Below are 12,347 nucleotides of genomic sequence, written 5' to 3' on the forward strand. Positions count from 1 at the left end.
TATGTTTTTGACCATTGTGAGATAGATATTAGACGTTGTGATACTAAATAGTGACGCCTTACATTGTAAGAAGGGTGTACCTTACCCACTATGCGGGCCTCCTGCTAATTTTCACTTGCACTTTTTATTTTCTTATACTGTTTATATTTTAGTGATAATTTAGTATATGTCCTTTTAATGCTACATGTGTCTGCTAGTGTAGTGTATGTCTTGTGGTATGTCCTTTGGTGTCAGTGTTTCTTTTTTTATCCAGTATTTATTCATTATGTAATGCCTGAGAAGTGGATATGTGCAATTTCTTCCGGGATTAAGAAAGTATATATCTATCTGTCTATTTTCTCTCTGTACCTGAATGGATAAGCCAGAAATTAACAAGTAAACATATGAAAATATTTTATTGACAAAAGGCAAACAGAAATTTTCCACATTGCAACAAATTTTACTTTTCTAAGTCTGTGTTATATACTCAGAAACATCCTGCAATGCTATACATTCAGTGTCCAGGTACTCCAGAATAACATTACCCCCATTGTACAGGGGAGTGTCTGAGTGGCCCAGCAGTGAGAGCAGGCTGTCATCCATCTGGAAAGCATCTCCTGTCTGAGGATGACATAACCGAAGCTTCTGCAAATAGAGGGCAAAAAAGTATTCAAGAACATCCACAATCTTTTCTTCTTTCCCTGTGCACAAAAATATAATTACAATTTAATAATACTTGGAAGACACATTAGTCTGTTAGATTTGTAAGGTAGTATTACATTCCTTTCTGTTATAAGCAATCATTAACATATTTAAAGGAACAATGATTTTAAGTGTACAAGAAAGAAGAGTGTACAATATGGAAAGGCAGACAAAACCTTTGAAATGTATGCTCATTTGGTACCTATGCTAGGGACTCGACCATTTTTATGTTACCTTTGCTGTCAACACATTATTGTTGTTTTTCAGGTTGGCTAAAGAAGCTGCAAAGTCCACCACTTTACCCACACTCCATTTGGAACAGAAAAACATGGGTTGGCTCAGCTCTTTCGATTCTTTCGGAAGATACACTTGAAAGAAGATTCTTTCTGCCTGGAAATCCAAATTTTAACAAAATAACACAGTATTATAAGGTATTACACTGATGAAAACATTCAGGATGTAATTATGGCAATCTGAAAAAAAATATTGTCACACTACAACTTAAAATAAAAACAAAACAACTAAAATTTTACCTGTGGCAGTCCCTTATCTCCTAAAGCATGGAGCTTCAGTTTCATTAATGCCACCTTAGCTGCAGTTGCACTATTCTTTGCTCCTCTGCGTCCTTTACTTTTGGATCCATCTTTTGATTCTGAATAATTGCAAGAGAGTTAAAGAAACATGATTGTAACATAAGTAACTTGACAAACAGGAACATATTACAGACAATACATTTTGATAAGGATGCGAACATTTAATTTAATACTGATCCCATATGGACAAAAAAGGAATGACAAAGAGAATTTTGCAATGAGACAAGATACAAAATACACTTTAACAGACCAACAATCTTTTGCACCAACTCTTTTGTGACTGCCATTCGAGGCTTTTGGAACTCCAACTTCTCACATCTGTGATCATCTTGATGGCGATGGCTATAAGGCAAGAACAATTATAAGGTTTCAACTTCAATTTCAGTTCCAATAGTTTAAGTATCATGTAATGAACATGGCTGTTCAAAGACTGTAAATTACTTTTGTTTGACTCCTTCTGTGTGATTCTTTTAGTTACAGTGCACTGTAAATGTCAAGTTTAAATGATTTCTAGAAAGTTTACTGAAATAAATTTTTAAAAAGTATACAAACGTACACCAAACAGAAATGTTTTTTACACTCTGTACATATTACTGGCAGCAACTCTTTCCCCTTGCAGTCTTGAAATGAGCATGGATAACTCCTGCTGCCACTCTCAGTACGAGTTGTCTTCTCAACCGGCTTCTGGTAACAGTCAGAGGACAGGAAATCATAGCAAACAATCTCTTGTTCGGAAAATGGACAACATTAATACTGTATGTAATCAAGAGTGTACCTCTGGACATGAATGCGCTACTCTGCTTCTGTGCTCCAGACTGCATGAGATAAGAATAAAAACAACCAAATAAAGAAATTGTTAAATAAATAATACAACACATTTAGAATGACCTAAGGTGAAAATAACAAGCATCCATTATGATGTGCTTTATTAGACTATTTCTGAGGCATGATACCGCTTTTACCTCGTAAGGGTATTTATTAGAGCCTGACCAGAGGTGGACTTCTGTGATTCATAGAGATATTCAATTTCTAAGGAAAAGTTACAATAATACACAAAAATATTTTTACAGGGAACATTAATAAACTTTTTCCATGAGAACTGTTCACATTTTGTTGATAAAGAGTAGTTGTCGGTACATTATACGCTTAAGTACCTGTATACTTAAACCCCAATATAACAGAAATGTAATGCAATACAGTATATAGTAGTAAGCCAAAAACAGCTGAATCTATTAGGTCACACTAATTGGTTGTTAATTTGTTAACATTTTAAAAGCAATTTTGTGTCTTTCTTTAGTTAAACAGTTTGGTATATGTATTTTATTGTTTGTACTTGAAGTTAAGAATCTGAATGCTTTCTCTGACTATGGATGGTTATTTACAGCGGGGAATACTTACCAGAATACACCACTGCAGTAATCACAAGCGAATGGAAGAAAATCTAGGGGAAGAATGTGCAGAACAATTTCAGCTGCTTCAGTTTAGTGCACAGGTGATGACTGATGATAATTCAATTCAAGCTTTATTCCAGTCATGATAAGACTTACAGAAATTTTAAAAAAAGGAGAATAAAAAGACTTTCACAGTTTATATTTATAAACGACCATAGAATTAGTTCTTAACTTCATTTCATGGCCTGTTCAACCTGTCCATGACCGTAGAGAAAATGATTAATTGACGTAAACTTATTTGATACTGGCCAGAAACTTTTATTGAATGAGATTTCTATCAGGGAGTTTTATGTTTTACGTAAATATTAAACACAGGTACACAATAAAGCCTATCAATTTATTTAGCAGTTAGCTTAGCTTAGTTTACGAGTTCAAGGCTTGAGAGACGGCGTCAGCTAGCTAGCAATCATGCTAAACGGAGAGCTCTGTTTAATTTGGATGAACAAATGTGGCATTATAAGATCACGCTTTAATAATTTGCTTATTGTTAATCCCAGGGAGATGGCGCTGACCTTTCTGATTGCAAGAATCGATCTGACAATGCTTCCCAATATCTAACTCTGCCATTTGATAGCCGTAGTACTATGCGAATGTCAACACGAACTTTGACCCCAGAAGTGACGTCATTTAACTGCGACTTCTTTCCAAATAGCGTTCAACTCAAATTTTACATTTATTTTTGTATCGTATCGAGAAAAAAATATATCTTTGTATATTTTTATATTTTATAATACAGTTACTAACAGCTACCGTCTAAAAAACATTAAGTGGAAATTAATCAAGTGGAAAAAACGATCAGGGTGAAATATAGTCGTCAGACACATGCGTCAGGTGTCCAACTACGTTCTTCATTCCAGTCCATTAGGTGGCGGTAATGTCCCTAAAAGCTAGTTGTCAACGAAAATTCAAATAAATGTAAAAGAAAAAACAAAACCCAAAAAAACAGAAGAGCTCGTCAGGCGTCATTACGTCACACAGGTGAAAGGTGTGGTGACTTATATTCATTGGCTGACGGCAACCGGGAACGCAATCCAGTCCAGCCGGAAAATCTTCTCTTAACACACCCGTCAGTAAAAACACTGCAGTAGTCTACAGTTGTGTACGCGTTAACTTTAGAAATTTACGCAGATTATAGAACTAAAAACCACATAAAATGAGTAAAATTGCTGAGTTTTTCAAGAGGAGCTCCAGCTCTTCGAGCTCTTCACATTCTAGACACCACCGGTCCCGCGGAGGACCAACACCTCAAGAAGCCATCAACAAACTCCGTGAAACAGAGGAAATGCTCACGAAGAAGCAGGATTACCTGGAGAGGAGGATAGATCAAGAAATTGCGATAGCCAAGAAGAATGGGACAAAAAACAAACGAGGTATACAGTTTTCTTGTGCTTTTTTTTTTTTTTACCCCACGGATTATAACTTTAGCTAATTTACAGAAAGTTTTAAAGAGATCTTAGAATAAATCTCTTGATAATTATCAGTGAGATTTAGGATGCTCAAAATGTTTTCAAGGACACTGTTAGGTAAACCTGAGAATATATTTGATTATATTTTCCTTCAACACTTGGGCCTTTGAATCCACGATCGCAAGTTTACTTCCTCATGAGGTTATCGGCCTGTGCTAAGGATTTTTAGGACAACACGTCTAACACGTTTAGTACACATACAGATGACTATACAAATAAAAACATCTCGTATAGACTCACCTTTGGTTGGAAAATGAGTTCTGTGCATTTAGTCCTCAAATTGGTTTATTGCTTGATGAATAGAAAAAAATAAACTTGTTTGTGATGTATACTCCTTACAATGTTTGACCACATAATGATGGATTAAATAAAGTTAAAATTTGCAGTCTTTCTGTATCAGTTGCTCTGCAGGCCTTAAAAAGGAAGAAGCGCTTTGAGCAGCAGCTCACCCAAATCGATGGAACACTCTCCACCATTGAGTTTCAGAGGGAAGCTTTGGAGAACTCGCACACCAACACAGAAGTCCTGAAGAACATGGGGTTTGCCTCCAAGGCCTTGAAGCAAGTCCATGAAAGCCTGTAAGTGCATTTACAGTACCTATAATCTATACATATTCTCACATGAAAACTACCAAATGTGAATCTCTGATGTCCAAATCTTATATCTGTTGTTATTTTAAGTGGAAAGATATGATGTGAAATATATATATATATCTATATATACAGATGTAAATATATATATTCTTGAAATAAAATAAATCTTTAAAGTAAATAAATAATGTGATCCAGAGTTTCCTGGGATGTTTAATTGTGTATTATTCTCCTGTCTTCTTCAGCGACATCAACAAGATAGATGATATGATGGATGATATCACAGAGCAACAGGATGTGGCCAAAGAGATCAGCGAAGCCATTTCCAGACCTTTTGGAGAAACATATGATGAGGTTAATGCCTTTCCCATGCCCCCCCTTAAGATCAGTTTGTTATGGTTTCATTTTTGTCACTGCATTTTTATCAGTCTTTTTCCATTTGAATATGCTCTGGGCTTCCTGTGTGTCACCTGCTGATAATTTATCCAATGTTATTTTGGTATTGTAATGTGTTTGACACAAATTTTTATTGTTTTTGTTTTTTCAGGATGAGTTGTTGGCAGAGTTGGAAGAGCTGGAACAGGAGGAGCTTGAGGACAACATGAAGACAATGGGTGGACTCCCCAGTGTGCCCACTGCCGCACTGCCTTCAACGCGGCCCAGTCAGCGGCATCGTATGCGCGAATGTAAGTGGAATACAGCAAGGACCAAATACATCAGAGTTTCAGAAATATGGAGTAACCGCATGCAATGAAGAGCAACAGGCAAATGTGAACTGAAGATGTTTAATCAATAACATAACACATTTATTTTTAGCTGTTTCTTCACTGTTGCTGATATATATACAGGGCTCGAAATTGCGACCATTTGGTCGCATATGCGGCCAAATTTTTATCAGTGCGACTATTAAATATATTTGGGAGCACCGGTGCGACTAGGGGAAAAAATCTGGTGAAACCGCGGTCCTGCCAGGAAACAATGAGAGCGCAGCTGCGGCTCTCCTGGGCAAGGGACAGAGGCGCGCGGAACGGAGATGGACAGAGCTGTCTCTATCGCTCTGTCACTGCCCTGCTTTTGGGTAGGTGCTCCTAAAGTCTTTGCTGGTGCTACTAACTTCTAAATTTTGGGAGCACCAGTGCTACCAAGAAAAAAAGTTAATTTCGAGCCCTGATACCAACAGTCACAGTGTGTTTCAGACCTCTGAGCATTACACAAAATGGATATGTTCACATGGATTCTTTCATCATTTAGTTTGAGTAGTATTTCTTTATTTTAACATTAATTTTAGTATATTCTATTCTATACATTTTAATGTGATATCTCTTCCCTTAGGGGATAAATATTTACCACAGGGATCTTTGAATGTACAGTACATCTTACTGTGTCTTGTCTGTTTTACACAGCATACAAGAAACGGGCTGAAGAAGATGATGACGTACGTATGCTGGCATCTTGGGCAACTTAAAAGAAACCTCACCTTGAGAAAAAAAATTGTAGAAAGTTTCATATGTTGTCTAAGGTTTTTGTATTAATTTTGAAGGTTTTTAAGGGAAAATGAAGTTCATGATACTCCTAAATAGCTATTTGCTTCTTTACATGCAATAATAATTTACAGGTTCTATTTATCACAAAAATAAAGTCTGAAATTTAAGGAAATTAACAAATTATATTTGAGATTTCTGTTTCTTTCATCTTTTGTCTTTGTTTGCTGTAATTATTCTTATTAGACCTTACAAAATGCACTACAGTATAGGACTTACATCACTGACCTCAGAGCTGAATATCCGTGTTTGTGAAGTCTGATACTGCATTAATGTTGTACATAGTACATTATATTGCGTTATCAATAAAACTCCCTGCATAATAGTGCTTCCTCTCATATTTTATTTTGTTCTGGTGAATTGAATGGTTTGTTGTTGTGTTGGTGATTTTTTTTTTTTAAGGAAATTGATTGTAGTGTTTCTCATTTTAAATTCTAAAATGGAACATCATCCAGTGGTTTACGTCATCCACTCGCATCAAATTTTTATTTTGAAAGGTCCAGCCGGAAACAACGTCATCATATCCCTATTAGCTTGTCACCGGTCTTCATGTAGGAGGAAGTGCACGAACTAGCAACAAAACGACGACCGTCCCTTTCCAAGAACGCAGAGTATGGCATCTAATAGACAACCACAGACGGAAGGTGAGACTGTAAATGTAGTTTTACTTTGAATATATTGACGGTAACTTTTGAGTTGTTGAACAAACATGGGGAGTTTCCAGAGCTAATAGAAGTAGCGCTTAGTTCAGATGCTTACAGATATTTCCTTCGTTAACTCAGGATGTGACACGTATGATAAATATGATACTGGGAGAACAAGAGAAGGTCAGCAATGGTTTTTTACTTTAATTTTCCTTGTTATTACTTGTAATTACGTATCATTCAAATACGTGAATACGACGGGGGTTTACATTAATCATTATTAAGTAATTCTCACTACCTGCGTACTTTACGAAATGTTCCGGAAGGGACACTCCTTGTGTTGACCTAGTCTATATGTTTACTTTATCTTAAAGTTTGTAGAGAATGGATTATCTCTCAGAATACTGCTTTAATCTAGTTTTTACATAAGTGGCTTTAATGAGTTTATTAAATAGACTACTCATAAGAATTTGTTTCCGCATGAATTCCCCCTCTGGGACAAGAGGACCAAGATACTGCCTTTTGCTTGCGGCCTCCCTATGGAGTTGGTGTGGTGAATGCTCACCGTTCACTTCCCATTCACTGCCTTTCTTCAACACCCAGCATCGAGATCATCAAAATTTGTGGCGTTTCAGAACCACTTTTAAGTCGCTAATCGTGGCCACTACTGAATGATTGGCCTGGACAAGTCAAATCAAGAAAAAACTGTTTATGATAAGCTTTGACCCCCACGACGTATGCTGGTGCCGTGCTGATGCGTAACAGAGAGTGACAGTGTGACATTCAGAGATTGTGCCAATCTAATCAATGCTGGTAGGGGACAAACCAGTTAATGATAATGTGAAATGTGTATTCTGTTTGGGTTGGCTTTAGTTGATGAGTTGGATTTCAGATGAGGTTTCCTGGGATATAACTCTGAAACTGTTGAATTTTTTTTCTAGAAACTTCATCTACACGTCTCCCATGTGCTGGAAGACGAGCTTTTTGATACACGCTATTTAGAATGTTTTGCATATTTGTAAAATATAACTTTTTTAAAAAACATTTAAGAGTTAGAGGAAGAGAAAGTGCAATATTTTTTTACTTGCCTATAACATGAACTGACATGGGACATTTGCAAATGTGGTGCATTTTCAAATTCCTTCAGAGTGTCTGAATGTTATTTTTAATGAAAAGAATTTAGATAATTTATGTGGATCTTAGTGAACATACATAATGAACATATAATAATAATAATAATAATAATAATAGATATCACATGCATGTTTAATATTTTTTGTCTTGCCCTGCATCGATGTATGTAAGTTGTATAAGGGCTGTAAATGGCTGACTATGTAAAACTAGACAGAAAATATTTGTAGTGTATAATCTAGCTACAAATAAATCAAGATTGTTTGAAACTCTTGCATCGAATACCAATATTGAACTGTTTATGTAAATTTGACATCCACAGCCGGGAATGCTCCTGAACCAGACGATGAGACCAGAAAGTCAACAACTGTTGCCAGGCAGCGCTTGCCAGAATTTCGCCTGGTGATGCTTGGATGGAGGTGGCCAGGGAAGAGCCTAACTGGAAATACTATCATAGGAAGGGAGGAGTTTCGCTTGGAGCGAGCAGCTGAGTTCTGTGTGAAGAGACAGGCGGAGGTAGAGGGGAGACAAGTGACCGTGGTGGACACTCCAGGCTGGTTCTCTGCCCAGGATACCCCGCTGTCCTACAAGCAGGAGATAGTGAGGGGAGCATCTCTTTGTCCTCCTGGTCCACATGCATTTTTGCTTGTAATCCCTGTAGGCATGTTCACAGAGGTGGACCGTGCTCGCATTGAAGAACATGTGAGTCTCTTTGGTGAGCGTGTGTGGAGGCACACAATTGTGGTTTTCAGCTGGGCGGAAGTATTAAGAACTATTTCAATTGAGAGGTACATTCGCCGGGAGGGCAAGGAGCTTCAGTGGGTGGTGGAAAAGTGTAAGCGCAGGTATTTTGTTATCAACAACAGCATATTCGAAGAGCATCCCCAGGTGGAACGCTTATTGGAGAGCGTGGAAAAGTTGGTGGCAGAGGAGGGGAGCTTCTACAATCCAGAGGAAGTGGAGAAAGAGAACAAACCGCTGGATGATGTCCAGAATACAACTAGAGATGTGCGAGAGCTGGGGGCAAGGCCCAAGCAGGGCTCTGGGCTGGGATTGTCCAACGGCGTGGCAGTTGAGGCAATTTCCAGTGAGTGATGTACTTTACTTTGTTGATGAGAACATGAAAGTAAATTTTAGAATCTAAATTTCTGTTTATTAACTATAGATTAAACTGGACTTGTAGGAAAAGAAACCTCTCCGGTGAGATGCTAAATGCCTTCAAGTTTTTCCTATGACGCATATCATAGTGACTTTCCCAACACTTTTTACATCTACCCTTTGTTAGTTATGAGATGCAAACCAAAAAACAGAACAAAGCATGATTGTAGTAGTAATATTATTCACGTTAGTTAAGCTTTTCTCAACAGAGTATAATTCTAACAGACTGTTTTTGTTGTAGATTAAGACTGATGGAACCTCAAAGCCACAACATGGAGGATGTCTGACGTCCTGCGCTGACAGCGAGCAGCAGCAGTTTTGACAAGAACAAAAAAAAATGGTAGATGGCAGGAATGTTACTGAACATACAAAGTGGTGTGATTTATTTTATTTATTTTTCCAGATCTGTGTTTTAGTTTGTTCGCATTCTTTATGATTCAGTATCTTCTCACTGTGATTGTATGGGAAATCTTTACCAGCTAAGCCTTTTCATGGTAATGCTGTCCAAAGATTTAAACTTCTCTGTTTCATCATTTAATGAAAAGCTGAGAGGCAAATGTCCCATGTGAGTGTGTGTGTGATAGGAACTTTTTAATTTAATCTAAAACAAATAAGTACTAGCTGTTATACAGGTAGCCAGCATTATTGTTACACAGTAGTTCATTTCATCAGGGCAGATACCAACATCAGAACTGCACTATCACTTTTTAAACTGTTTCAATAATTGCTTTATTTAACTCTCCCCATTTGCTGTGACCAAACTCAAAATGTTCTCATATTATAATGTGTGTTCCTCTCAGTGTGCACTTCTAAACCAGTTATTGACTTGTCTATTTGTGTTGCCTTTAAGAATTAGATTTGTGTTTTCTTTACAGGGATTTTTTTTGTGTGGACATTAATATCACTTTAACAGAGGGATACATTTGAGGCAAACTGAGTACCAAGTGCTGTTTATTGTCCTGTTCAAATATTCTCTATATTATCTGCCCATTGATAAAACCAATTTTTTAAATATTTATATAATATTTATATAAATATTTTTTAACAGATTTGGTAGTTTGAAAATATCTTACTGTTTTATTTTTTGACATAAAAAATCCTTTGGCACGTTGTAGTAGAACATGCCTCTAATGAGGTGCAATATCCAACTGGATTTTTATCAGCTAGCTTTTTATGTCAGGTCCTTTCCAGTTTCTGGTTTGATCCGTACTTTTATCCTTGATACATTTTTTAAAAATTCATAAAATCCTTGCAATATAAATGTTTTTGAATCTGTTCTATACAGGCATGTATTCTGCCTTGGAGCAGCTTCTAAGATTCTTCACATTCATTTGATACCTCCTTAGAGTGCACTTTTACTACTTTCTTTCAGTTAACAAATTTCTTGCTGTCTGCAGGAGCAGATTTAATTGAATACATAATCCTGGTGTTTGTGGCAGCTGCCTCTATGAGCCATGAGAGGCTTCTGGGGTTGTAGACAGGTCAGGATGAGCGGAGTCCAAAATTTCCATCCAGGAAATGGCATTGTGATGCTTATTGAAGTACCTTCCTATACAACTATGATGCACTATAGATAAAGCTCTGAGACGTTTGACTGATCAAATGCTTCTTGTCTTGCAAAAAGCCCTTAAATTTAGTCATAAAATAATTTTTGGTTGAATTTTTATGGGATTTTGGCATTTTTCAAATGACCTGAGATGAGTTTTATGACCACTAGTCCAGCGTTTGCTCAAGTCAGTTCTTGTTTTGTTTGTGAACACAAGCAAGGATGTGCATGCACGGAAGTGATTAGTATCCTACTACATTTTGTTTCACCTTTTTCTACATATGAACAATAGGATGATGCACAGGTGGATTCCAGGCCATTGTGACGTCAATGTTGTGTGTGGCGACAGGTGTATCAGAGCATATTTCTGACCACACCCACTTTTGATCTTGGCTACTGGTGAAATGAATTGAAAAAAATTATTAATTATTTAATTATTATTTTAAAAATACAGTGAAACGTGGTATCCTGCCCTTGTGCTGAGATGAGGACAACAGTGAATTTTTGCCTTGAACGTATCCCTCTAACGTAATTAACAAATTATATCTGTTTTAACCTGTTGGTGTGCATAACATGCTTTGTTCTTTTGTGTTTCAGTGTTGTGTGAATGTCACAAGTCAGTTGTCACTCTTGGGCCCCAGGACATTGCTGGTAGTTACTGTTGTAATCTAAACTTGACCCATTTACACTGCTACGCCTGAATGCAGTCAGAGATGGTTAGTTTCAAACAACCGACTAACAGCCTGTTATCTTCTTCTCTCTATATAGCTCTGTTTCTTTAAAGCACTTGAATATTCTACCAGACACACACCTTGTGTGTCTCTGTTCAGATGCTTTTGTTGACATTCAGAGCACAAGTAAGAGATGGGGAAACAGAGCTGCTGTCAAATATATTTTTAGATACAGGTATTTGAGAAAAGAAATTTGAAAAACTCAGTTACAAACACTGCTCCACCCTGAAACAACTGAATAATTTATTCTGTAAATTTAGAAGAATTTGGGACAATTTATGAGTCACAAAGATGACTGTCGGTACGCAACCTAACACAACCCCGTTGTGTAGCAGTGTTTGTGACAGCATGTAGGTCAAGTCTTAAGAAATGAATGAAGGAGTCATTTCTGTGCTTTCTGTGTTCCCTCTGTGTGCCTTTGACATGTCTTATTGGCTGACACCATTTACAGTTGATCTGCTTGTTAGGATGGAATGGATTTCACACGAACTGCACTATTTTATTTTTCTGTTTCTGCTCCAGATCTAAATAAAAGTATATTTTAGAACTTGTCTGCTTTTTCCTTGATTATTTGACAGGTGGAATAGATTGGTATACTGTATGTAAGTCATAAACGTTCATGATTTAAAGAGACACAATTTAGGTTGCAGTTTTATTTTGGTATATAGGTCAGTAATTATCTACAGTATAAATTATAAATTTATTTAATGATCAATCAGGTGACTTCTGCAAACATTTTATGCAGAGTAAAGTAGGTTAAGATGAGCCTACAGCAGCAATTTCTCCAATGAATTTGTTGAATATTTCTTTGAAAT

General features: G+C 36.9%; 3 protein-coding genes across 4 annotated transcripts; 2 read left to right on the top strand and 1 right to left on the bottom strand.

The window, feature by feature from the left end:
- Positions 1-380: 380 nt before the first annotated feature.
- On the bottom strand, positions 381-3,336 carry zfand1 (zinc finger, AN1-type domain 1). Its single transcript, XM_068304270.1, has 8 exons — positions 3,238-3,336; positions 2,673-2,715; positions 2,050-2,089; positions 1,831-1,958; positions 1,525-1,616; positions 1,215-1,333; positions 916-1,071; positions 381-624 (listed from the first exon to the last, which is right to left on the bottom strand). The coding sequence occupies exons 1-8, from the start codon at positions 3,290-3,292 to the stop codon at positions 448-450; spliced, it is 810 nt and encodes a 269-aa protein (XP_068160371.1). The 5' UTR covers positions 3,293-3,336; the 3' UTR covers positions 381-447.
- A 416-nt stretch (positions 3,337-3,752) lies between these two features.
- Positions 3,753-6,635, top strand: chmp4c (charged multivesicular body protein 4C). Its single transcript, XM_068304262.1, has 5 exons — positions 3,753-4,095; positions 4,592-4,769; positions 5,027-5,135; positions 5,329-5,467; positions 6,185-6,635. The coding sequence occupies exons 1-5, from the start codon at positions 3,879-3,881 to the stop codon at positions 6,244-6,246; spliced, it is 705 nt and encodes a 234-aa protein (XP_068160363.1). The 5' UTR covers positions 3,753-3,878; the 3' UTR covers positions 6,247-6,635.
- Positions 6,636-6,862: 227 nt separating this feature from the next.
- Positions 6,863-12,079, top strand: gimap4 (GTPase IMAP family member 4). 2 transcript variants are annotated; one of them, XM_068343884.1, is made up of 3 exons: positions 6,863-6,966; positions 8,420-9,184; positions 9,497-12,079. In XM_068343884.1, exons 1-3 carry the CDS (start codon positions 6,936-6,938, stop codon positions 9,499-9,501), a joined length of 801 nt encoding a protein of 266 aa, XP_068199985.1. In that variant the 5' UTR covers positions 6,863-6,935; the 3' UTR covers positions 9,502-12,079. The 2 variants fall into 2 exon arrangements, with proteins under 2 accessions (XP_068199985.1, XP_068199984.1); XM_068343883.1 differs by lacking the exon at positions 9,497-12,079 and having other exon boundaries at positions 8,420-9,192.
- Positions 12,080-12,347: the final 268 nt, after the last annotated feature.

The sequence above is a fragment of the Antennarius striatus genome, chromosome 20, assembly GCF_040054535.1.
Source record: "Antennarius striatus isolate MH-2024 chromosome 20, ASM4005453v1, whole genome shotgun sequence".
NCBI lineage: Eukaryota > Metazoa > Chordata > Actinopteri > Lophiiformes > Antennariidae > Antennarius > Antennarius striatus.